The sequence below is a fragment of the Thamnophis elegans genome, chromosome 12 (genome assembly GCF_009769535.1).
Source record: "Thamnophis elegans isolate rThaEle1 chromosome 12, rThaEle1.pri, whole genome shotgun sequence".
Taxonomy (NCBI): domain Eukaryota; kingdom Metazoa; phylum Chordata; class Lepidosauria; order Squamata; family Colubridae; genus Thamnophis; species Thamnophis elegans.
In genome coordinates this window covers 18215560-18243190 of record NC_045552.1, presented here as the reverse complement: position 1 = coordinate 18243190, position 27631 = coordinate 18215560, and the positions used below count along the sequence as shown (strand labels likewise).

At 44.7% G+C, this 27631-nt stretch overlaps 1 protein-coding gene across 7 annotated transcripts; it reads right to left on the bottom strand.

Annotated features, from left to right (window-relative positions):
• Positions 1–225: 225 nt before the first annotated feature.
• Positions 226–27631, bottom strand: KDF1 (keratinocyte differentiation factor 1). Of its 7 annotated transcripts, none has more exons than XM_032228228.1 (5): positions 27403–27631; positions 17483–17554; positions 14226–15318; positions 9704–9784; positions 226–833 (listed from the first exon to the last, which is right to left on the bottom strand). In XM_032228228.1, exons 3-5 carry the CDS (start codon positions 15295–15297, stop codon positions 751–753), a joined length of 1236 nt encoding a protein of 411 aa, XP_032084119.1. In that variant the 5' UTR covers positions 15298–15318; positions 17483–17554; positions 27403–27631; the 3' UTR covers positions 226–750. The 7 variants fall into 7 exon arrangements, with proteins under 7 accessions (XP_032084119.1, XP_032084121.1, XP_032084118.1 ...); XM_032228230.1 differs by having other exon boundaries at positions 27444–27631; XM_032228227.1 differs by lacking the exon at positions 27403–27631 and adding an exon at positions 26976–27390.

Genomic DNA, 27631 nt, shown 5'->3' with positions numbered 1-27631 from the left:
AACTATTTACAATGAAGAGTGCATTTTTAAGGCCTATGGGGAATTGCATGAGAACAATCAAATAGCAATAGCAATAGCAGTTAGACTTATATACCGCTTCATAGGGCTTTCAGCCCTCTCTAAGCGGTTTACAGAGTCAGCATATTGCCCCCAACAACAATCCGGGTCCTCATTTTACCCACCTCGGAAGGATGGAAAGCTGAGTCAACCTTGAGCCGGTGAGATTTGAACAGCCGAACTGCAGAACTGCAGTCAGCTGAAATAGCCTGCAGTGCTGCATTTAACCACTGCGCCACCTCTGAATTCCAAACGAGAAAATGAATGTCAAGTCAGTAACAGATAAGCCTGTTGGATGAATAAGCCCGACAGGCAGAAGATCTCTTTTATTCTGGAAAGGGAAATGCAGAGGTCGGTTTTAATTTGACAAGGGTAAGGGGAGAGCTAGAATGGTTAAAGGAAAGGATATGTGCAAAAAGCTGTAACTGCTACATCATTTCTGTTCCCTTCTGAAGCAAGAGATCAACATCGCCAAGGAAATGGTCAAAAAAGCACCAATGGTCATCTTAAAAAAAGCAAGTCTACAGCAGGATCAACCTTGGAAAAATGGCAAGAGAAATCAAGGATTCCTTGGATGGCACAGTTGTGGGATGGCTTGCATCTGACTCCATCGTCCATCGCTTCTGAACTGGTCTCTCGTGAGGCACACTTAAAGGCCTCACTGCTTCTGCGGATTTGCCAGGTCTACGTTTCTCAGCAATGCATTTTAAGCAGAGGGGCTCCGGAGGAGTCTGTCTCTGTATCTTGGAAAGAAGACCCTCTACTTAATGGGAGTCCTGCAGGGGAATGGGAGGAAACAGGAAGAGTTATACATACAAGAAATAAAAGCTAGGATAAAGCATGCTAGAATAGAATAGAATAACAGAGTTGGAAGGGACCTTGGAGGTCTTCTAGTCCAACCCCCTGCTTAGGCAGGAAACCTTACACCACTTCAGACAAATGGTTACCAAACATCCTCTTAAAAACTTCCAGTATTGGAGCATTCACAACTTCTGGAAGCAAGTTGTTCCACTGATTAATTGTTCTAACTGTCAGAAAATGTCTCCTTAGTTCTAAGTTGCTTCTCTCCTTGATTAGTTTCCACCCATTGCTTCTTTTTCTACCCTCAGGTGCCTTGGAGAATAGCTTGACTCCCTCTTTTTTGTGGCAGTTCTTGAGATATTGGAACACTGCTATCATTTCTCCCCTAGTCCTTCTATTCATTAAACTAGACATACCTAGTTCCTGCAACCATTCTTCATATTTTTTAGGATACTGAAAGGATAAGATGGAACAATATTTTGTAACCGTGGCTGCATATATAATTTCACCCTAATAAAAATGTCTCAATTTTGTGAATAATTTGAAAACTGCATTGATTTGCATAAAACTCTTTTACAATATAGAATGTGAAGATGACTGTTGTAGAATGGACACGTGACTCTGCTATAATTTTTAGCTGCTCCCCCGCTCCAAAATAGAACAGGAAACATCATATATATGTGTGTGTGTGTGTGTGTGTGTGTGTGTGTGTGTGTTTGTGCTGATAAATAAATAAAGGGAGACTAGTATAGATCTATTTCAAGCTATTTAGCTCTCATCAGCTAGCCATACCCTTACTGAGATTCGAACCTGTGCTGTATTGCATCTTAGGCAAACATCTTAGACACTAAGCCACAGGTCTCCTTTCAGCTGAAGCCAGGGAAGAAGGTATATATTTTAGAGTCACAACCCCTGGTAAGCCCCAATTATGGGAGGAAGCTAACACAAATATAACAAAAACACAAATATAACAAAGGCAACAGTAAAAATATTGGGTTTCTGTCGTGATGGACTCTTGTGACAAGCCGATTGACAGATGATGGAAGCAGTTAGCTTCCTCCCATAATTGGGGCTTACCAGGGGTTGTGACTCTAATATATATATATATATATATATATATATATATATATATATATATATATATATATATATATATATATACACACACACACACACACACATACATACACACATACATACATACATACATACATACATACATACATACATACATACATACATACTGTTGGCTTTGGGATTCACTGATTAAAATGGGTTGCTTATGGGAGGGAGGGAACTAAGATACGGAATTTGCGAGGGTGCAGATCAGTGGTGAATTTCCATTTTTTTTACTATCGGTTCGCTCGTGTGCTTGTGCGTGCTCGCGATGCTTCTGTGCATGCGCAGATGTGTCCGGGCAGGTGGGCAGAGCCTTCCGCTGCTGCCACTACTGGTTTGCTCGATCCGGGCCGAACCAGGAGCAACCCACCTCTGGTGCAGATGATAACTATCAGGTTTATACTGTAAGTGCTAAAAAGGAGGTCAGAAATGGCTTTCTTAAATATCTTTTCTTTCTTTTTCTTCCTTTGCTTTTTGCTGACCTTCACTTTTCCCCATTCTTTTAAAAAATTCTTTTTTCTATGTTTTTGTAACTTTTCAATCTTACGTAAAATTCTTTTAAAATAATCCACGCATACACAACAGGACAGGAAGCCACTCATGCAAGTGGGAAATAAAAAGTCAAACGGTGCAAATTCCAACAAATGTAAACAGTTGAAATAATGGACAAGAAAAATACATAGCGCCTTCTTTGGTTTCTGCTTTTTTAGTGGCGTAATCCAGGCGCTGCGTTCAAGAACTGGGATGTTGAGAAAATGGCTCTGCTTGTTTTTGTTTAAAAGAAAAATCCTTCTCAGCATTTTCAAAATCCCATTTCTGCTTGTCCAGAGAAAAGAACACTAAAGCCTTAGTAACTCCAAGATTTTGAACCACATTCCATCAACCTCCCATTGCACATTTGTAAGAGACTCTCTGTAGCCAAAAGAGCGGGATGGATGCTTTAAAACCAGAAAGATGAAAAGCTCACATTCTCAGGCAATTTTAACCACACTGCAGTTATGGATACCCAGCCCTGTTTATACCTGCCCCAAGAGCCCATGTTAAACCAAAGAAATTCACCCAGCCATTCCCACGTCCAGCTGAGAAGGCGTAGCTCGACCAAGCCATTATAGAAATAGTGGAGGATGTCTTTGAGTTGATCTCAACTCCTGGGAAGTAGAATAGAATAGAATGATAGAGTTGGAAGGGACCTTGAAGGTCTTCTAGTCCAACCCCCTGCTTTGGCAGGAAATCCTACACCACTTCAGACAAATGGTTATCCAACATCTTCTTAAAAACTTCCAACGTTGGAGCATTCACCACTTCTGGAGGCAAGTGGTTCCACTGATTAATTGTTCTAACTTTCAGGAAATTTCTCCTTAGTTCTAAGTTGCTTCTCTCCTTGATTAGTTTCTACCCTTTGCTTCTTCTCCTGCCTTCAGGTGCTTTGGAGAATAGCTGGACTCCCTCTTCTTTGTGGCAGCATATCGGAACACTGCTATCATGTCCCTCCTGGTCCTTCTTTTCATTAAACTAGACATACCCAGTTCCTGCAACTGTTCTTCATATGTTTTAGCAGACGACATCCCAGTGATCAGGGGTGGATTTCACTTACCTTCCCTACCGGTTTGCACATGTGAGCATGTGCCTTCTGCACAGGCGCTTTGGCTAAAAAAAATGGTGCCTAAATGGGATGGCATAGAGCCAGTTCGGGCGAACGGGTCCGAACACCATCTCTGCCTGTGATTCTCTTGGGAACAACAAGGAAATGTTTTGCCCCCTTTAGCATGATGAAGTGTCCTTCAAACCTAGCTAAGGAGCACTGTTGATGTAGCATAAGGTGCTTCAACTCTCCAGGTAAAGAATTAAACATTTTGCCCAGTCCTGTTTTGAAAAAAAGCACCTGGGATGGGCAAAATGTTTAAAAGATAAAGGTAAAAGTTCGTCTTGCACATATGTGCTAGTCGTTCCTGACTCTAGGGGGCATGTAAAGCGCAGGGGTGTGTGGGCGGGCCAACCTGATTGTCGGAGTGAACCAGTTCGCTCCCAGCTGATCGTCGGAGCTACTGGTTCGCCCGAACTGGCTGAATCCCACCCCTGGTGACTCTGCTCTATTTCTCACCTGACTTCATGGGGGTGGCTTCAGGATTATAGTAAAAGCTAAAGAAGACCCTGCACTATTGAGGCATTCTCTCAATTATTTTAAAAGGAGAAATATATTTATGGAAAGGAATACAGCAACATGGAAACCCTTCAGAGTCCCAGGCAAGCAATGAGCCCTCTTAGAAATAAGCAGCCATGAGGGCTAGATCCTTCCTTTTAGTAAAGTCTGAAGGATTATTTACTTCCCAGTTGACACGATAGAGTCTCCATTAAAGGCCAGAGTTTATATCACATAATTATATTTGTTTATTCTTACAACCACCCTTCCCTTGAATTTTTTGGTTGCCAGGCACTGGAAAACAGAATTCAGAAATGGGAGAATTTCAGGTGGCATTAAAAAGCCACGACAAGTTCCTAGCCCTTAAGGCTGTGATGCCTTAAGAAACCTCAGAAGCCACCAGAACCTGAAGCACCTCATTACAGCAAGCCAAGGACAAAATGTTCATACCTTGAATACCATTTGCCTCTCTGCATGGCTATCAGGAAAAGAATAATATCACATTTTACGTATAGATATAGATATATATAGCTATATATGTATAGATTACAAACTATGTTATGTTTATTTATTTGTGTATATGGGGACTTGCTCATGGTTAAGACCCAGTGTTAGAATGGTTTAAATGGATTTGATTTAATTCTTAAGTGGTTTATTTTGCTTCGAATGAACAGGCAAATCCCAGTCAACCATGATTTCAAATCTAATATTTTTGCATGTCATGACAGCTACGGGACAGCTACTTATGATCATTTGTCTAATAACTGTTCAAATTTATGATGATGCTGAAAAAAGTGATTTACAGCCAAGTCCTCACACTTATAGAGCTGCAGTGGCGCAGTGGTTAGAGTGAAGAACTGCAGGCTTCTTCTGCTGATCACCGGCTGCCAGCTGTTCGGCATATCGACTTTCTGCAGGCTCAAGGTTGACTCAGCCTTCCATCCTTCCGAGGTGGGTTAAATGAGGACCCAGATTGTTTTGAGCAATATGTTGACTCTGTAAACCGCTTAGAGAGGGCTGGAAAGTCTAAGTGCTATTGCTATTGCTTATGCCCACTGCATTGTCCCTATGGTTACATGATGAACATTCAGGTTCTTGGCAACTGGCATGTATTTAAGATGGTTCCAGCATCCTTTGATTATTATTTATGAGCTTCCCAGAGGGCTTCCAACAAGCAAAATCAGTGAGGAAAGCTGGATTTGTTTAATGACCCATGATTCACTTAACAACCAGAGCAAAAAAAGGGATATTGGATTCTTGAGTTGACTCCGTTGCTGGTCAAATGTTTTGTGTATATGTGTGTGTGCGTGCGTTTCAATATGACTGGGTTTCACTTGTTTGATTTTATTGTACACTACTTAGAATAACTTCTTATGAGAAGGACGGTCATATACAGTTGATAAATAAATAAGCAAAGACATAATCTGGAGCAGTCTTCTTTAGGGCAACATTTCCGTAGTTGTCTGTCCTATATATATCACTAGCTGGATACCTGTGCTTCCCTACGAAACTGTTAGGTGCCCCAGACCACTCCTGAGTGAAGGAGTGGAATGTCTGCCAATTTGAACTGAGGTAACGGAATGTGAGGCAACTGGCAGTTGTAACAGAGTTCTTTTCAGGTGGGGAGAGGGAGTAGAATGTCTAAACTCCCAGTCTGTAGGCCAGATGAGTCATGCGCTGGCTATGCCCATGCCCAGTTTAGTGAACGGGTAGCATCAGAGCATGTTACTATAAGGCAACTGGCAGTTATAAGAAATACTGATGATGTGATGGTCATTTTGAAAAATCCTTTCTTAGTAAGCACCTGGTAACTAAGAGGAATGTACGTACCGAATTTCAGGTTTGTAGGCTTTACAGTTCTAGAGATTTCATGATGAATGAGCGGTGTTTGGCTTTTATATATATAGATTTTAATTAAATCACTTGCCTATATAGGTGCTTTATTCTCAGTTACTACATATGTTAATGTTTGCATTATTTTTACTCTTTTTATTTTAAAAATTTTGTTCACCGCAATGTCACTTGGTGAGATGGGTGGCCATACAGAAATAAATATATCCCCCTGCCCCCCGGTTACACTGTGTCCAATGTTTTAATGTGTGTTTAATAAAAAAAACTTTTTAATAATAATAATAATAATAATAATAATAATAATAATAATAATAGAAAGAAAGAAATATATACCCATTATGTCTGTGCTATTTCAGAACTTTATGAGGGCTTAAATTAAAAAGTAGCTCAAAAATATTTTTGGCACACAGTTATGTGATTTTTGATACCCCAAAGCACTCAATCCCAGCACATGCAGTTGAGCCAAATCAATGTTCAGAATAACATCAATGGGACATGATTCATAAGCACTCCATGACTAAGGCAGACTTAAAAAGCGCATTTTGGATGGCTCTCCTAAAAATCAACAGGTTGGGGGGGTCATATAATTTTTCAGGGCATCTATGTGCATTCCAAAGGGGATTGTGGCTGAGGCTGTATACCTTGTGACTATTCACCCACTTTCCCAAATCTTATTAGACAGGCAGATGCCACTGAAATAAATAAATATTCAAGTCCTAAACTTTGAAGGCGATCTAACTGGTCAGTCCTAGAGGAGATCAACCCTGACTGCTCTTTAGAAGGCCAGATCCTGAAGAGGAAACTCAAAGACTTTGGCCACCTAATGAGAAGGAAGGACTCCCTGGAGAAGAGCCGAATGCTGGGAAAGATGGAGGGCAAAAGAAGAAGGGGACGTCAGAGAATGAGGTGGCTGGATGGAGTCACTGAAGCAGCAGGCATGAGCTTAAATGGACTCCAGAGGATGGTAGAGGACAGAAAGGCCTGGAGGAACATTGTCCAGGGGGTCACTATGGGTCGGACACGACTTCGCAACTATCAACAAAACTTTGAAAGCCTTTAAAGGGGGCAAGTGATATTTTGAACTGCTCCTGAAAGGAAAGTGGTAACCAGCACAGCTCCTAAAGCAAAGATGTTACACAGGAAAACCTATGCCCCATCGTTGCATTCTGGACCGCCTGAAGTTTTTGGATAGTCCTCAAGGGCAGCTCCATTTAGAGAGTGAAAAAGCATGAATGACTGTGAGCATGGCCATAAATGAATTGAAAATTCAAGGCCCAGTCACAAATTTTCTTTCTTTTATGCCAGAAGCTTCAAGTGGCAGGGTGAGGGAATTCTATATTGGAAGAAGTGAAAGTGTATCCCAGTTCGATGGGGATGCATCCACACTTGCATCCACAAAACACATACTGAAGTCGATGGCAAAACCATCAAACTTTGTCATAATTCATCAACCTTGGATACATCATAGAAATGAAGCACTGGCCATTAGACCATGTCATCCGATCCATGTTCAGTTTAGGGAACTAAAAGCATTCCTCCCAAATATCTATCCAGACTATGCTTAAATATACTCTATTCCTGTGACGGCAAATCGATGGCACGTGTGCCCAAAGTGGCACACGGAGCCATGTTGCCTGGCACAAGTGGCGTCACCCTTCCTCTTCTGGGTTTCTGGCGTGCATGCGCACCCGATAATCAGCTAGCCTTTGTGCGTGTGGCAGTGCTAGAAACCAGAAGAGCGGGTCTTCCGTTTTCCGGCATGAGCAGATCGCTGCGTGCGAATGTGCGGCAGTAACCAGAAGACTTGCTGGCGCATGCCGGAAACTGAAGTTCATTTTCTGGCACGTGCATGCCCCCTGGACAGCTCCTCTTCTTTGTCGCAGCCCAGATAAGCATCCATGCGTGCCAAAGGGCTCCCTTTCTGGCACTTGGTGCCAAAAAGGTTCGCCATCACTGACGATATGGTTCCTGATATGGCTCAGATTGCAGGGTGATCTCTGAGTTTGGTGGTTTTCTTGCAGACGTTTCATTACCACACTAGATAACATCAACAGTACAGGGATGATGTTACCTAGCTTAGTAATGAAACGCCTGCAAGGAAAGCGCCAAGCTCAGAGAGCACCAAGGACCCCGTAGTTCAAAGCCTAGCCAAAAATATTCTCACAAATGAAGGTAAATATATGTGTCCCAGGATCCTGCTACAAATATTCTCTTTTACCAAAGGAGGCTGTATATGCCCTGCTGGGGTTAATGTCAGAAAAAAAAACATATTTTGATATGCGGGAAGAAAACCACCCCAACCTTGAGCTATAAATGTTCTCTTCTATGGCTCAATTTTCTGGGAAACACGACACAGCTGGATCACCAAAAGGATGTTCAGTTCATGATAGCCAATACGCATAGATCCGTGTGAATGCTCAGCATGGGTGCTACAGTGTAAGGCTGTGCAAAGCTCTAAGGCTGAAGGCAGGGGTGGGATTCAAAAATGGCAGCAACCGGTTTTCTGCCCGGTTGCTGGGTGGGCGTGGCCTCAGTGGAAATGACCTAATCAACCTTCTGCACCATGGCAGAGGGAGAGTTTTCACCCTCCCAAGGCTACGGAGGCTTTCCTTAAGCCTTAAGGAGGGTGAGAATGGCTTCCCCTGGGCTGTGGAGGCCCTCTGGAGGCTGGAAATGGGCCCCTTCCCAAGACTTCCAGGAGGCCTGTTTTTCGCCCTCCCAGAGCCTCTGTGTGGGCCCTGCACTTACCTGGCATGATGAACAGGCGACGTGGAGACTCTGGGGAGGGGAGGGGAGGGTTGGGCAGGGCTAGCCATTCCTTGTGACAACAGGTTCAGCAAACCAGATGCAAAATTAACTTCCAGTTTGCCCGACCCAGTGCGAACCAGCTGAATCTTGCCCCTGTCTGAAGGGACAATGCTTTGACGTCTTCATAAAGCAACACGGGCCTTTACTTTTATAGAGCAAAACACAATTGCCCCATTGCTTCATCCTGTTCCAGGGAGCTGCAGGAAGCACCAGCAAAGGAGTTTTTGCGCATTTAATTCTGGGTGGGCCAGAGACCTCAAAAGCAACAAAAAAAATGCAGTAGGAATTTGGGTAGGGGGTTACCTCCACATCTAGACAAGCTTAATGAAAGTCACCTTGTAATGGTCAGAGAAATAATTGCACGAGATGGAGAAGAGGAAGCAGTGCATCAGGATATAGCTTGCGAAAATGCGACAATAAATTCTGTACAATCAAAGCCAGGTGAGACTTCCTTTTAAATGCAGAGAGACAGTCTCGCTCTCCCAATACACATAACTATTATTGCACTGTATTTTTTTTAAAAGAGAGCCAGTATAGTGGTTAACACACTGGGCTAGAAACTGGGAGACCAGGAGTTCTAGTCTTGTCTTAGGCATCGAGCTAGCTGGGTGACCTTTGGGCCAGTCACTGTGTCTCAGCCCTAGGAAGAAGCAGGCAATGACAAACCACTTCTGAAATCTTCCCAAGAAAAGTGCAGGACTTGTCCAGGAAGTTACCAACAGTCAATAATAACTTGAAGGCACAATTAATCAATCCAGTATGAATCAGTGCAACAACTTGGTAGAAGCCCATTCGTTCTTCCTTACAGTTGGTCAAATTGCAGATGCCTGTAAGTTTTCCCATCGGCCCATTTCTCTCCTGAAAGCAACCATGACATAATAGGCCCCCCAAACCCCAAACCTCCTAAAATATGCCAAGAAAACTCACCGGCTGTGTTGTAGGGACCTTGCCTCATATTTCTGGCTTGCATATCTGCTGTAGTTTCTACCGATATCTGAACAGGTAAATCTGAAAGGCAGTTAGCAGAGAGGTTGGCATTTGAATAGACGGCCCAACTCAAGACGGGTCATGTTAACGTATTTTTGGACTCACCTGAGAGTGTCCACAAAAGTGACATAAATCTTGGATCAGTTAGGGATGTCAGACAAGAGGCATGTTTCGCAAAGAGCTCTAGACTTTGCTCTCTGAGACGCTCAAGGTCAGGATTCCAGGGAAGAAACTGTTTATCTCAGAAGCAGCCAAATGAAAAGAGGGTATCCTGCCATCACAGGTTTGAGCTTTTATTTAACAGAAGAGACTTAATTTCACAGAAAAATAAACCATTCCATTTTAAAAGAGGAATCCAAGACTGAGAGAAAGGCTGGGCATCCGATGGGACTGTAAAATATGTACAGGTAGTCCTCAACTTACGACCACAATTGAGTTCAACATTTATGTTGTTAGGTGAGAAATTTGTTAAGTGAGTTTGCTCCATTTTATGACTTCTCTTGCTACATTTGTTAAGTGAATCACTGCAGTTCTTAAATTAGTAACATGGTTCTTAAGTGAATCGCGTTTCCCCATTGACTTTGCTTGTCAGAAGGTTGCAAAAGGGGATGACATGACTCTGGGACATTGCAACCGTCATAAATGTGAGTCAGTTATCAAGCCTCCAAATGTAAATCATGTGACTATGGGGATGCTATGGCAGTCATAAGTGTGAAAAGTGGTCCTATGCTACTTTTTTCAGTGCCGTTGTAACTTTGAATGGTCATTAAATGAATTGTTATAAGTTAAGGACTCCCTGTATATGGTCCTCATTTAGTGACCGCCTCATTTAGGGGACATTCACAGTTACAACAGTGATAAAAAGCAACTTTGCAAGCAAACTTCACATTTACAATTTTGTAAAGGAAAGCTGAAGTAAGATCACAAGCACAGTTGTGGTTTCACTCAGCGACCGCTTTGATTAGTGACCGATTTGCCAGTCCCAATTGTGGTTGGTACTGGTAATATTCAAGAGGCTACTGGTGCAAGCTTAGTTCCCAGTTGAAGCCCAAGTACCTCCCTACCAGATCTTTTACCTTAAGCTGTCTCCCGTGGACCTTACTCATTTCTTAAGAGGTCCGTAAAGGGGACGTGCATAAGTGCACCAGCATGCCTTCCGTCCTTGTCCTACTGTCCCCATTGATATGTACTCTTTTTATGTGTTTATGGCTATGTTTTGCTTATTTATATCCATTTATTTCTGCCATTTTTCCATGTGTTTCCATACTTGTTTCTTTGTACTGGTTGACAGTAAATAAAATAAATAATAAAATAAATAAAATATAAAATTAAAATAAATAAAATAAATAAAAAATAAAATAAATAAAATAAATAAAATAAATAAAATAAATAAAATAAATAAAATAAATAAAATAAATAAAATAAATAAAATAATAAAAATAAATAAATAAATAAATGAATAAATAATAAAATAATAAAATAAATAAATTAATTAAATAAAGTATTTTTGCAAAAGGGAATTTCTTCTCAGAGCAAAAAATACGCCTGTAACTTCAAATGCCATTCCTTCTTTTCAATTGCATTATGTTTCATAGGACCATAAATGGACCTTCTCCCAAATCACTGTTTTGCCTTGGAGCTCAATCTCTTGTTGCTCTGGGAGGAAGAAACGTTGCACTCTGTTGGGACTTCCTCTGAGAACATTCCGTGTCCTGTATAGGAGGGTCCTGAGAGAGGTGGGTGACCTACAGCATCTCAATTCTCTGTTGCAAAATGCACCCCCCCTCCAAATTGTGATATGGAGTCTAGGTTTCCATAGCTATTTCTGTTTGGGGTACCTGAAAGAAGAGAACCTTGTTTTTCTTTGAGGGTCCTTTCTTGAGGGCCCAATGAAAGATCTTCCTCAAGATCCATATTCCCATCTGTGCACCCCCCCCCACCATCATTTACCCTACCTTCGGACCCCAACATCCCCTCCTCTCAGTGCTGCCATCACCATTGCTTCTCTGAACAATCATTTTGATCCATGCAGGCAGTGCCTGGTCCCAGGCATCCTGTGCCAGCTTCTGCCTGGGCACCGTAGCCTGTAGGCTGTGCCCTAGGGGTGAGAAAAGAGCAGGACGATACTTGTACCGTGGCAGCCTGGGAAATGGAAAAGCAGCGTGCCCAGACATGCTGTTACTGCTCAAAAGTGTTGATGCTCTCCTAGGTTGTATTTTGCATTCCAGGGAAGCAAGCGGTAATTCATTTCGATATATGCAAAATCCTGTTCGCAGAAGAGAACAGCCTTCCGCTGAGATGAATACTGTTTAGAATTTGAGGCAGTAAGCTTTAATTACCAATGTCTATATTTAAAGCTCTAAAGGACGCAGTGGCTCACTGGCTAAGACACTGAGCTTGTCGATCAGAAAGGTTGGCAGTTCGGCAGTTCGAATCCCTATCGCGGCGTAACTGAGTTACTGCTCCCGTTACTTGTCCTAACTTCTGCCAACCCAGCAGTTCGAAAGGATGTAAAAATGCAAGTAGAAAAACAGGGACCACCTTTGATGGGAAGGTAACAGCACTCCGTGCATTTAGTCATGCTGGCCACCTGACCACGGAGACGTCTTCGGACAGCGCTGGCTTTGAAACGGAGATGAACACCGTCCCCTAGAGTCGGGAACGACTAGTACATATATGCGAGGGGAACCTTTACCTTTATCTATATTTAAAGCTAGGCAAATCTAAGACTCATTCTATGAATGGTTATGTGTGCAGGGTAATATATGGCAGTGGAAATCATGGGTGGCCCCAGCTCTATACCATTCTATTTAGGCACTTTTTTTTAGCCAAAGTGAATGCGTGGAAGGCTGAGTGCATGCACAGATGGGGCGCATATGAATGAAGCAAGCGTTCACATTTGCAAACTGGTAGGGAAGGTAAGTGAATACCACCCCTGCTTCAAATGGCTAGTGCTGACTTGATCAGTGAGAAAACAGCACCCCACTCCCACTACTCTGGGTGTGACATGAGAAATGTGGAGGGCCACATGATTAGCCCCACCCCTGAAGTCATGTGCTTCCTTTTTGGCCTCTCTCAAAATGGTACCCTGCAAATAAATGGCATCGCCAAAATGACAACCTATAGTTTCCTCATCAGCTATGCTGGTTGTCTAGTGCAGGGCTCCCCAAACTTGGCAACTTTAAGACCTGTGGACTTCAACTCCCAGAATTCTCCAGCCAGCAGAGCTGGAGAATTCTGGGAGTTGAAGTCCACAGGTCTTAAAGTTACCAAGTTTGAAGACCTCTGGTCTAGTGGAAGTTGCAGCTTGACACAACTGAAGGATTTCTATGGAGATTCTCAGTCATCCAGGTCATGCTTGTCCCAAAGGTGCCTTTTCAGGAGGCAACTGGACTTTCTGGTTTTTTTCTTTTGAAGAAGGAAGCTTCTTCAGCTCTGACTGGATGGCGGGGAATGGAAGGATCCAGTCATCGTCCAGTCAGAGCTGGAGAAGCTTCTTGGATGAGAAGTGAAACATCTTCAAAGAAAAACCAGAAAGTCCAGTTGCCTCATGAAAAAAGCACATACATGTAGTCCTCGACTTACGACCACAGTCGAGCCCAAAATTTCTGTTGCTACATGAGACTGAGTGAGTTCTGCCCCATTTTACCACCTTTCCGGCCACCGTTGTTAAGTGAATCCTGCAGTTGTTCAGTTAGTAACATGGCTGTTAAGTGAAACTTGCTTCTCCATTGACTTGGATTGTCAGAAGGTGATCACATGACCCCGGGGACATTGCAACAGTCACGAATCTGAATTTTGATCATGTGACCAGGGGCATGCTGCAATGGTCATAAGTGTGAAAAACAGTCCCAAGCAGGAGTGGGCTGTTGGGGGTTTGCAGGGATCTGGGAGAACCTCTAGCTAAGATTTTGTGCAGTTCAGAGAACCCCCAAATCCCACTCCTGACTGGCCTCGCCCACCCCTCCCCTCCCCGGAGTCCCCACGCGGCCCATTTTGGATGCAGGTAAGTGCATGGTGCGCATGGAGGCTCGGGGAGGGGGAAAAACGGGCCTACTGGAAGTTTGGGAAGGCCAGAAACGGGCCCGTTTCCGGCCTCCAGAGGGTGTCTGGAGCCTGGGGACACTCTTTTCACCCTCCTGCAGGCTCGAGGAAAGCCCCCAGAGCCCGGGGAGGACAAAAACGTCCCCCCACTGTGGTGTAAGAGGCTGACTAGGCTGCATCATGGCCACGCCCACTCAGCAACTGGCAGAGAACATCTTGCTAAAATTTTTGAAGCCCACTCCTGGTCCCAAGTCACTTTTTCCAGAGCCATTGTAACTTTGAATGGTCAAACTGTTGTAAGTCGAGGAGGACTACCTGTGCTCAGTACTGCCCTAGACATGACACTCCAAAGTGTGGTGTATTTGGTTCCCCCCATTTGGTACCACGTTCTACCCTAAAAACGGAAATTCACACCTACCTTCTTCACTGGTGAGGACAGATGCCAGCATAGTTTCATTGCCGCTGTGTAGTGGGTGGCCTCGGATGGTGACCTCCCCTGAACTTGGGAGATTTGGGGCAGGGACACGGGGCCGGACCCTGCTTTTCCGCGTGCTGATGCGTATGATGCCCCGGACCAGCCTACATTCGGCATCCTGCTCATCCAAATTGTAGTCCTGAGTGATGCTATTGATGAGGTCCGAGATCTTGTTGGTCTTCTCCAGGAAGGCCGTGTCAGAGGTGCACTTGGCCAACTCGTCGATCTGGTGGACGCTGAAAAGCTCGGTGAGCTTCCTGAAGATGAGGCCGTCGATCTCCCTACTGGACATGGAGCTGTTCAGCTCCCCAAACTCAAGGTCGGACTCGTGGAAGGAATAATGTTCCTCAGAGCTTCGGTGGCTGGTAGGGGCAGGCTGCTTCTCAATGGTGTGTTGAGAGAACCTCTCGGGCAAAGGCTCCTTGTAACACGAATCAGAGTCTGTGGCAGAGCCAGGGTTCCGGTTTGGATAAAGCGGGACTGGGATCCCTTTGAATTTCACATCAGGGTAGCTGAAACTGCTTCCCATGTTACTCTTCTCAGTCCGGCTCCCGTTCTTTTCATTGGGGGAAATGTTGGCCGGACTGTTAGTTGAATGTCCGTTGCACTCCTGGTTCTTCCCATCCTCTGTCAAGGCACTGTTGTAGGAGATACTGGCTCGGCAGTCCTTGAAGCAGCTCCCACAGGTGATCACATAGCAGAAGATGGCTCTGGAGGCGTTCCAGACCTGGGAAAGACTGGGACAGCAGGAAGGCGGAGGGCTCTCTGCAGGTCTAGGGATGAAGGTGTTGGTCTCACCTTCCCCTCCGTGGGAATTGTTGGAATCTGTTTTGTAGGCTCTTCTATCCCGCCTGGGCCTGCGGATGTGTTTAAGCTCCGGGGTAGAGCTGTTAAATACTTCCAGGCTAATATCATTTGTCTTAGGAGAACCGATCCTCTGTGGGACGGCAACATCTTGAGGGGGCCGATGGGGGTGGCTTTGGTTTTGGCAATGTCCTCGTTTCTTTCCCAGCATGACTCACCACCCCTAAAAGACCTGATAGAAATAGGAAAAAACATAAGAGAGAATTATTCTACATATGATCAGATCAGAGCTATCCAAATTGGGATATAATAAAGACCTTTATTGCTCCCTTCTAAGAGATAAGCCTTCCTATATAAGCTATCATATCACCCCTAGTCCTTCTCTTCTCTAGGCTGGCCATACTCAATTCCTGCAAACGTTTTTCATTTTTTTTTTGTCTCCTTTAATCATCTTAGTTGCTCTTCTTTGAACTTTTTCCAATGGCTCAACACCTTTTTTTGCAAGATGTTGACCAAAACTGGATGCAGCATTCCAGGTGTGGCTTTACCAAGGCTCTATAAAGCAGTACTAAGACTTCACACAAGAGTCAAATAGTCCATGATTTATGATCGTGGTTGGGACCAGAATTTCAGTTGCTGAGCAAAGTGACTGTTAACCGCAGTGATTTGCTTCACAACTGTGGTAAGGAAGTTTATAAAACTGAGTTGCACTCAATTTCATAAACTTCCTTGCCACAGTTGTGGAGCAAATCACTGCAGTTATTAAGGGAGTTACACAGCTGTTAAATGAACCCCACTTCCCCCATTGACTTTGCTTGTAGAAAGCCAGCCAGGAAGGTTATAAACGGTGATCACGTTACCCTGGGACACTGCAGTCGTCACAAATGGATACCAGTTGCCAAGTGCTCAAATTCTGATTGTGGGGAGGATGGATGCTGTAATAATGTGGTGCAGTGGTGGTGGCGCAGTAGTTAGAATGCGGTACTGCAGGCAACTTCTGCTGACTGCCAGATGACTGCAATTTGGCAGTTTGAATCTAACCAGGCTCAAGGTTGACTCAGCCTTCCATCCTTCCGAGGTGGGTAAAATGAGGATCCAGATTGTTGGGGGAAAAAGGCTGACTCTGTAAACCGCTTAGAGGGGCTTTAAAAGCACTATGAAGCGGTATATAAGTCTAAGTGCTATTGCTATAAGTATGAGGATGCTCATAAGGCATTTTTTTCAGTGCCATTGTAATTTTGCCATATTCGGAACTTCTTTCTTCTTGGTGTGATTTATGCACAGCTACAGGTGCCATATTAATCTCTGGGTTGGCTGGCTTGCTCTGTGTCATAGATGGCATTTCAGAAATCTAGCTTGATTGGGAATGTGTGTATCTGAATGGTTTTGGTTTTACTTTGTGCCTCTGGATCTGATTACTCCTATATTTATTCCCTTCTTACAGGCAGATTTCATCACTTCAAAACCAAACTAAATGTACTGGTACTCACTTTTCTGGAACCCTATTCTGCACTTCCAAAAGCATCAGGCAGAAGTGTCACATGATATTTAACTTTTAAATCGGGGGTTAAAACAATTCAATGTATTTTCAAAGCACACAAAGAGCTCATGGAGGTAGCATTTGAACACATCCCATGGCTTTACTTGAAGCCTACGGAAATGGTATGAGAGAAGGACCATGGGAGACAGAAGGAAGAACCACAGACTGGACTTCCACCACGCAAAAAATATCTTTAGCCCAGTGGTCCCCAACCTTTCCGGCTTGGTGGCCTGGCATGTGGCGGGAGGAGGGGGGGATAGTTCTGTGTGAGTGGCAGGTGTGCCACTCCACACCAGACAAGCGCATACGCACAGCTCCATTTGCACAAGTGCAAGCTTCTGCCAACTCGCGCGTGCAACTCCACGTGCGTGAGCAGTGGGTACTTGCGTAACTCCATTCATGCAAGTGGACCTGCCTGTACAAGTGTCTTCCACTCATGTGAGTGGAGCTGTTCACACACGCTCGCATGCCACTTGTGCTGCCCGTTTCCACGTTGTCCACAGCCCGTTAGTAAGCCGCTGCCTGGGGGTTGGAGACCCCTGTTTTAGCCGGCAGTAGGAGGAAGGAGAGAGAAGGGACCCTGTCTTATTTTCCAGACAGTAAAGAGAAAGAAATACTGAGAATACTATCAGTCTTGCAACATTCTGTTAATGTAATTTTACAAAAGTGATACCAGCTAGTCCTCTTAACTATCTCACAAGGTGTCTTACAGGACTGAAAGCATTTCTTCCCTTTTCCTCCTTTCCCCACTTTCTTCTGTGAACGCGCCAGTTGTCCAATCTTGGCTCTCCCTCCCAAGGTCATTCTCACATTTCATTACACCTACATTCTCTTCCTGTTTTCTGAGTTATTTTACCTTTTGCTTTGCCTTCTTATGGAATCACTGAGGATCTATGGAGCTGCTTCCTCCATGACAGAAGGCCCTGTGCTTAAAGAGGAGTAGGGGAAAAAGAGAATTAACAGAAGAACAGAAGAATTAAACCCTATAATGATTTGGTGGATAGGCTCTGACTCAGCAGCGTTTCTCTTTGGAGACAAACCAAGGATGATTGGCAGAAAAAAGAATGAGTTAGTTGAGAGAGACTGAAGAAGAAAATTGCTCCGTGCAAAGCATCAACTGAAATAATTTGTGGCGTCAAACCAAGGAGAGCGTACTTTCTCTTCCCCCACTCCACCCCGAGTGCATAGCCTAAAATACTAGCCATTCTGATAAGGATGCCCTGCCTTCTGCCAGTAAAAAGAGAGAGAAAATAAAAGAAGTACAGGAGGTTTTTGCTGCTTTTTATGGCAGCCAAAACCATCTGCCTAAAGCAGTTGCCTCACCCTATCAAATGGGGGAGCTGGCCACAAGGTTGAAACTGTCAAAAAAGCAAAGAAAGGAATTCAGAGATCGTAAAACCAGCAATCCCTATCTCCATTTCCATCGTTACCTGCACTGCTTGTGTCAGAGATCCTTGCCAAAAGCTGTCATTTTAGAGGTTGAGAAGGGCTGAAACGCTGACACAATTTTTGTAATGTTATGTTGATTTAAAGCGGGGGTGGTGGTGTCAAACTCGATTTCATTCAGGGCTGCATCAGGGTTGTGTTTGACCTTGGTGTGTGTGTGTGTGTGTGTGTGTGTGTGTGTCCAGCTCGACATTTGTGTCGGCGCCTGTGGTGGCCTGAGCCCTTTGCCAGATAAAGCGGGTTCCCGAGCTCCGGTTTGGGCTGCAACGGCCTCCTGCAATCCTGTGCCAGCAAAAACACAGCTTGGGAGGGCTGCACCCTTCACTGTTTCCAGGGCGGCCCCGTGGGCCAGATCTAAGCACCCTTCAGGCCAGATCCTGCCCGCGGGCCTTGAGTTGAACACCCCTGATTTTAAAACAATGGCCATCAGGAATTTTATATGTTGCATGAAGTGCCTTATTCCCAGATTATGTTTCTGTACAGTTGGGTTTTCTTCTTTTTAAAAAATGTGGGTGGATGACAGGAGGTTATTAAGAAATACTGGATTGTTGAGACGTAGGGCCAATTCTTGGCTCGGGGCTACATGAACAGCTTGTTATGCTGCTCCAGCGTTCCTCCCTCCACCCATATGTGAAGAATCTTTCCCTTGCTTCAAAGTAGCTAGGAAAGTTGAGTTTAAAAGGTAAAGGTTCCTCTCTCACTTATATGCTAGTCGTTCCCGACTCTAGGGGGCGCTGCTCATCTCCATATCAAAGCAGAAGAGCCAGTGCTGTCCGAAGACGTCTCCGTGGTCATGTGGCTGGCATGACAATGCCAAAGGCGCACAGAACGCTGTTACCTTCCCACCGAAGGTGGTTCTTATTAGTGGTGGGTTTCAGGAGGTACACCCCGGTACGGGCATACCGATGCCTGCCAGGAGCACTGGGTACTGTTCCGGTACGGTGCTCTGGAGGGTCCACTTGCCTACCCTCATTCCTTACCTGTATTTGAAGGAAATGGGATATCTGTGCATGCGCGTGCAGCGTACGGTGCCTGCACGATGCTCTGCTGAGCAGCTGGAGCATCGTGGAGGCGTCACAGAGTGTTGCAGGAGGTAAGGATGCATGCGCGCGCGCTGCCTGTGTTCCTGTGGTGGCCACCAGGCTCCGTTGTACCTTACCGGTTGTACCGGGATCCGGAACCCATCCCTGGTTCCTATTTTTTCTACTTGCACTTGTATGTGCTTTCAAACTGCTAGGTTGGCAGAAGCTGGGGCAAGTAACAGGAGCTCACTAGGGATTCGAACCGCTGAACTGCCGACCGTGCCCCTAAGTTAAGCTTAGTGCTACTCAATTGTACATGTCAGGGAGTCAGAAAATGTGACTCAATTTATGACCAAAATTGAGCTCAAATTTCCATTGCTGAGTGAAGCAGTTGCTGAGTTTTGCCCCATTTTGCGACCTTTCTTGCCACAGTTGTTAAGTGAATCGCTGCAGTTGTTAAGTCGATAACGCAGTTGTTAAGTGAATCTGGCTCCCCCATTGGCTGATCCGAAGGTCACAAAAGGTGACCACATGACCCCTGGACACTGCAACCCTCCTAAATACGAGCCCGTTGCCAAGCGTCCAAATTTTGATCACGTGACCATGGGGATACTGCAAAGATCGTAAGTGTGAAAAATTGTCATATGTTACTTTTTTCACTGCCGTTGTAACTTCCAACAGTCACTAAATGAACTGTTGTAAGTTGAGGACTATCTGTACAGGTACTGTAGATACTGAAAAACAACAGATGGGATAGTTTGAAAAATGTAATATAGCTCAACACATGTAGTTCTCAACCTATGACAATAACTGGAGCCAGAATTTCTGTTTTTAAGCAACACAATCGTTAAGTGAATGGTGCCTGTTTTTATGAAATTTCTGCCATCGTTGTTCAGTGACTCATGCAGTTGTTAAGTGATTCTAGCCTCCCTTTTGCTTGTCAGAAACAAGCTGGGAAAATCACAAATGGTGATGACAAGAGTTGCAGGGACCCCTGGACACATTATATAGCATTCATGATTTTCAATTTTCAATTAGACTAGAAATGCGCCACCAAATCCTTTTTGGCTAGGATTTTGCTGAAATTCAGCAGCACTAGAGAGGAGAGTTCAAAAATTGGCTATAAAAATTTGGCCTTCTGGAATCCCTTATTGCTCCATGAGTCCCTTTCTTGACAGATGCTTCAAGAGCCAGGATAGCTGTACTCTTTTGCATGGCTGGAACACTTACAGCAATAGCATTTAGACTTATATACCACATTATAGTGCTTTACAGCAGTTTACAATGTCAGAATATTGCCCCCAACAATCTGGAGTTCTCATTTTACCGGCTTTGGAGTCCTGTCAGGATCAAACTCTTGGTTATGGGCAGAGTTAGCCTTCAATACTGCATTCTGAACACTGCTCAACCAGGGCTCACTTATTTGATAGCAATACAATAAACAGCCTATGCCAGGAACTGCATATTCTTCTTGCAATCGAGAACATGAAATATAACCTGGTTTGCTTAATATACTTTTTTGGTATTTAGGGGACAGGTAAAAGTAAGTGAGGAAAACAGACCTGGCTTGCAGGATATCCAATCCAATTGTGATAAATGGGCGATGTTGAAATGGAAAACCAAAAGATAACAGATCTCCTTTGTTAAGCAAAGAGCACATTCCATCTACGTATCTTGGAAAGTTTATGAGGCTGCAAGGCAGTTGCTACAGTACTATTCAATCTTCTCTCTTGCCCTCTCCCTCTCCCAGTTATGGAATCTCTGGGAATTCTGCCTGCCATTGCCAAATAAACTATAAACCTGGTGGAGTTTTGAAAAAAATACCTTCTTAAGAGGGAGGAAAGGGTGCCATTTTTGCAAGACAAATAGGCAATGTTTGCTGTGCCACCTGGCATCTGGGAAACATCCCAGGAAGGATTAGTTAGGTCAGTTAACAGAACAGAATAACAGAGTTGGAAGGGACCTTGGAGATCTTCTAATCCAGGGGTCGACAACCTTAAACACTCAAAAAGCCACAAAGATCCTAACAGGAAGCCTCCCCATTCAATTCTGGAGCCGATCGGAAGTCCGTTTCCCCCACCATAGAGTCTCCTCCTAGCATGGCATCCTTTTTCCTCTACCTGTCCTAACCAAAAGCCCTATCAATTGTGGAGCCGACTGGCAACAGGGAGTCACTGCAGAGGGATGAAAGAGCCACATGCGGCTCCAGAGCCATGGGTTGCTGACCCCTGTTTTACTCCAACCCCCTGCTCAGGCAGGAAACCCTATACCAGGGCTGTCAAACTCAAGGCCTGTGGGCCAAACCCTGCCAGCGGGGTGCTTAGATCTGGCCCACGGGGCCTCCCAGGAAACAGTGAAGGACCAGCAGTGCCTCTTCCAGCAAAAAGAGACTTCAGGGAGTGCGTGTGTGGCCCTCCTGAGTGCCATCTTCACTGGTACAGGAGGCCATCGCAGCTGGAAATGAAGCTTAGGAGCGCGTTTTCGCAGGCAGTGTTCAGGCCACCATAGACACTCCCGACACGAATATCATCAATCTGGCCACCCCCACCCCCCAAGGTCAAACACAAGCCTGATGCGGCCCTCAATGAAATCAAGTTTGACACCCCTGCCCTATACCTTTTCAGACAAATGGTTGCCCAATCTCTTCTTAAAAACTTCCAACCTTTTCGACATACATTTCAAGTTTACAAACCAATGCAGCCAGAGTTCTAGGATGGGTTGTTAATAGAGATTTTGGTGCATGAGATGAGATCCTAGAAAAATTTCCTGCAAGGCACTTATAAAAGTAATTGCAGGAGTGCAAACGTTTTTTGGAAATAAACCTCGCAGCACCAGCTGCCCCCATGCTGGTGAATTTCAGACATGTCCAGTTTGAATTTCCCAGGATTTTTAACTAGAAGGATTGCAATTCTCAGCATATCTGGAGAGCACCAGATTCTGGGGGAGAATGAAGATTTATATTCTACTAAGGTCACCGACTTTTGCTCAGTTGTATTTTGTCTTGCTTTTCCTGAACTATGGGCCATACCTCCAGCACTGTGTGAAAGGGTAACAGAACCTGATCTGGAGGGAGGAAGGGGAGTGCAAGAGAAGTATTTTAAAATATGTTTGTCCCTTGGGCATCCAAGGAACCTAGCAGGCTGCAAAATACATACAGAGTCTGCTAAAAAAATAATAGTTAAACAAATACCCCTATCCTGTAAGTGCACATTCAGCAGAGTTAAGCAGGCATGCAGGCTTAAAGCACTATCAGACTATATACTCACACCAGAACAACTAGACACAAGAACAGTTTTTCCCCAAACGCCATCACTCTGCTAAACAAATAATTCCCTCAACATTGCCAAACTATTCACTAAGTCTGCATTACTATTAGTCTTCTCATCTTCCTATCACCCATCTCCTCCCACTTATGACTGGAGGACTGTAACTTTGTTGCTTGTATCCTTATAGTATGATTTGATTGCTTATCTGTACCCTATGGCTGGAGAATTCTGGGAGTTGAAGTCCACAAGTCTTAAAGTTGCCAAGTTTGGGAACCATTGCCCTATGACTATCATTAAGTGTTGTACCTTATGATTCTTAACGAATGTATCTTTTCTTTTATGTACACTGAGAACATATGCACCAAAAACAAATTCCCTGCATGTCCAATCACACTTGACCAATAAAGAATTCTATTTTTTTAAACATTTCCCATTTTCTAAACAATCTCCAAAACTAGTGATATAACTGCAGTGACTACGTTCATACAAAATGTCAAAATGATCAAAATGTGCTGCCTGGCAACCAGCATGTATTTCTGATGGTTCCAGCATCTGAAGGGTCACACGATCAACATTTGTGACTGTCCCAGGCAGATCCCAACAAGCAAAGTCAGTAGGCAAAGTCACAGGATTTGCTTAACAATTGTGGCAAACCAGGTCATATAAAATCAGGCATGGCCATACGATGACTCACTTAGCAGTGGAAGTTTCCGTTCCAATTGTGGTTATAAATTGAGGATTACCTGTAAAGGGTTAGCGCATTATCTGGACATACCAATTGCATGCTGTTGACTGGGGTTAAGTGTGTTGCCTGAACCTGGCCATTACGCAAGTTGAATTGAATTGAATTTATTGGTCTTGTATGCTGCCCACTCCCGAAGGACTCCGGGCGGCTTATAATAAACAAAGGAAGGGGATAAATAGACAATAGACAAACAACAATTTAAAATGCACAACATTCATAGTTCCCGTGGGGCTGACTATTTCAACAGCCCCCCAGCCTGCCAGAGCAGCCAGGTCTTCGTGGCTTTGCGGAAGGCCGGGAGAGTAGTAAGGGTCCGGATCTCCATGGGAGCTTGTTCCAGAGGGCTGGAGCTGCAACAGAGAAGGCTCTCCCCCGGGGAGTCGCCAGCTGACATTGGCTGGCAGATGGGATCCGGAGGAGGCCTAGTCTGTGCGATCTGATTGGTCTATGGGAAGTAATTGGCAGGAGGCGGTCTCTCAGGTACCCAGGTCCGATGCCATGTAAGGCTTTATAAGTAATGACTAGCACCTTGAAGCAAGTCCGGAGACTAATAGGTAGCCAGTGCAGCTCGCGGAGGATAGGTGTAACGTGGGTGTACCTGGGTGCACCCACGATCGCTTGCGCGGCTGCGTTCTGGACTAGCTGAAGTCTTCGAACACTCTTCAAGGGCAGCCCCATGTAGAGCGCATTACAGTAATCCCGCCTTGAGGTCACAAGGGCGTGAGTGACTATCTGAAGGGCCTCCCAAGTCTGCATGCATAAGAGCCAAAAAAAAAAGAGAACATTTTTGCACCAGAGTTGGACGCAGTAAATTAACTGTATTACTGCAATTTCAGCTCAAGAAACATTTTCATTGCTTTCCCAAGACATGAAGGACTAGCTGGTTCTCTCTTCACCTTCCACACATATACAGGAGCTGCTTGGCGTGCCAACTGAATGTTACTTCTTACACTAGTGCTGAGAGCGCAATCACAGCTTGGTCTGAGGACACCAAACAAGTGAACACATCCAAATAAGCTGTTTGGGCCACGTTCAGCTCTTACATCCAGCCACAGGTTTTTCTTTTAATCCTGCATGTTAAATCAGTTAAAGTGCCCTGGTTTACACAGGCCAAATTACACACTTGCATGCTAAGTCAATAATTAAGGTTTGGCAACCACAGTGGCTGAATTTCCGTACAAAATGATGGCTTAGTTGTGAAATGGGAAGCCAATTTAATCTCCTACAGAGGGAAATGCGGGGAAGGGGAGGGCTTATCTGATAGAATGGCCACATTCAAGTGGAAAAGACCTTAAAGACAATCTCAGCATTTTGCACAAAGGCTCAACAAAAACTAGAACTGTGTACACATGCAATAAGGCTCAGGTGATATAATAATCTATTAATAAAATCTGGATGTTATCAAACTATTCATGAACAAGTTTTAGGTTTCCTTTAGTTAGAGGAATGTAAATTTGTGCAGTTTGGCACCAAGCTAGAAAGCGGAAGATCCTGAATTCTAGTCCCACCTTATCCATGAAAGTCAGCTGGGTGACTTTGAGCCAATTACCAGGAGACGCGAGTTCTAGACCTGCTTTAGGCATGAAAGCCAGCAGGGTGACTTGGGCCAGTCACTTACCCAACTCACTTCACAGGGTTGTTGTTGTTGTTGTTGTTGTTGTAATTATAGAAGGAGGAAGCTCCTATTTGGAAAGGTTTACCACCTTGAGTTATTTGTAAAAGTAATAAAGGTGGAATAGAAACAAGCAAAATAAAGCAGAGCAGAACAAAAACTGTTCGAGAAATACCACTCTAGTCCAGTTGAATTCATAGTAAAGAATTGCAAATGTCAACTGCTATCCAGAGTTTGGGTCATTTTCATCAAGAAATAAATCCACGTTTTGTAGGTCATACCAAACGTAAAACTATATATTTTATGTTGCAAGCCACCAAAGGTCATTATATATGAGATGGGCAGGAAATAAATTTCATAATAAATAAAATAAAAATCTAATAGAATCATGGATCACGCTAAACCATTATATAGTTTGTTTGGATTGGAGCAGGGGTGTCAAACTCATGATGACACGTCATCATGTGACATATCACAACTTCCCCTCCCCCTTGCTAAAATGGGGCTGGGCGTGGCCAGTGCATGATGCATCCGGTCCGCGGGCCATGAGTTTGATACCCCTGGGTTAGAGTAGTGACTGGCCATAACTTCCAAACTGCTAATAAGATGTTTCGTAAGCTTTTGCTGCAGATTGGCTAAAGTATTAAAATGTATTAGATGGCAGCAGTACATTTATTTTCATACTTTGAACTGATAAACAAATTCATGAGTTTTTCCTTCTTGTGGAATACTCCAGTAAATATTTCATTTCTTTGTACAGAAAAGGAAGGAGTGAATAAACAAGTTGGGGGTAAACTGAGAATAACGCTTTATATGGTTGATACAAGGCTTCATTATGTAATATAATGTTTAATATGGTTAAAAGGTTAAGTCCAAAGCGTAACAGCCAAGAACAATAAGCCTCTCTGCTAATATTCTGCATTAGAACACAAATGGGTGACTTACCTATATTGGGCTGAACAAATCTGACTTGGCTCACACCTGCAAACCTTTCCCAAATCACCTGAATGAACTGATTATGTGTCATTTTAACAAACTCCTTGTGGGACTTGCCCCCACCCATCCATAATTTCCTGTTACTCCCAATCATACTTCCGATTCCCCTACTACTCCTACAAGAGACACAACTTTTCCAACATTAAAGCCATGTTTCTCAATCATCAACCATGACCTAATACTTTAGAAGAGATATTACTTCTTTTTGATCAAGATTGTCTTTGTAAATAAAATAAGGAAAGATAATATATTATTTGGATTCTTTTTAATACAGGACTCTGCTGAACAAGATTTGAGTAGCTGGCTTTTCAATTCAGGAAGACTCTTGTAAAAATATGGGTGTGTGTGGGGGGGGTCTCCTTAGGAGTTCAACTCAAGTTCCAGTCGCTGGTTGAAAAGAAAGTGGGAGGATACATACAGTATGTTACCGAGTGTTGATAATCTGGCTTGACCTGTAACATTACGAAGAACTGTGTGCAGACAGTCTTCCATCGGATTAGCTAAACTTTCAAATCAATAACATTCATTAATCAAACATGCAAATGAAACCCTTCTGAAGAAATGGCCTGAGCCTTGTGAAAGAAAGGCAACTGGGTGATTTCCAGATTCCAGGGAACTATAACACCCCCCCTCCATTCCCTTGCCACTGGGCCAGCTGCTTGGGGCTTCTGGGAGTTGAAGTCCAAAACATCTGGAGAGGAAAGGGAGGGGGCTGTTTATTTTTCCCTACCAAGACTGGACTTCCTGTCCAACCAATTCCCCTTTTCACTTCTGGGGGATATAAAGCGCTGTTCCCAGAATAGCTGAACTCCCAAATCCCAGCAAACTGTCTACAGCAGGAGTTTCCCCAAACTTGGCAACTTTTAAGACTTGTGGACTTCAACTCCCAGAATTCTCCAGCCAGCAGAGCTGGATATAAGGTGGCATTCCCAAATAACTGAACTCCCAAATCCCAGCAAACTGTCTTACAGCAGGCGTCCCCCAAAACTTGGCAACTTTAAGACTTGTGGACTTCAACTCTTCAAGCAAAGCTGGCTGGAGAATTCTGGGAGTTGAAGTCCCACAAGTCTTAAAGTTGCCAAGTTTGAAGACCTCCCGTCTCTACAGGTTAAGAAGGCAACATATCCTATTCACTGGATAGAAGAACGTCTGCCGTGGAATCCAGCGGACCTCCACGTGGAATTGTAGGGATTTCGGGTGGGTTCAGCGAGGGCTGAAAACAGTTTCCCATAAGGCAAGACAAAAGGGGAGAGAGATTTTACCTGGATCCGCAGCGCCGGCAGCCCTCGGCGGTGCAAATGTCAAACTTTCGCCGGCCCAGCCCTTTCGGAGTTGGCCTGGCCTCCGATCTCCTGCCCAGAGGGATCTTCGAGGGGTGGGTGGCGAAAAGACGGGCAGCGATGGAAGAGTTCCCCCCTCCCAAAAACCGGGGGTGGGAACGCTGCCCAAGCGGAGGAGGAGAGGGAACGAAGCATCCAAGGTGGGGGAAAGTGTCACCCCTAGCGCTACCTGGGCCGGGCCTGCCTCGACTTCCTGGCGGAAGGCCTCCAGCCGCTCCGGGAAGCCCCCTGGGGAAGGGCCGAGCTTACCTTTCCCCAACACCGAGGGGCGCTTTTCTCTCTCTCTCCCCTCCTCCTCCTCCTGGGAAATCGTTGCCCGCCACCCCCCCAGCCCCGCCCTGGCATTTACCTGCCCGGCCAGGTGAACCGCGTCTGGGGCCCCTCCCTCACCTGTCCCACGTGACACGCGAGCTGCCTGGAAGGCCACGCTGCTCCGGAAGGCAGGCGAGCCCTCTCGGGGATGGATTTGGGAGGGGAGCGGGGTGGTGGTGGTGGAAAGAGACGCAGCCGACCGACGGCTCGTCGCGGGCGCTGGGTTCCGCTCCTTGCCCTCGGGGCAGTGGACTTTCGCCCGGCCT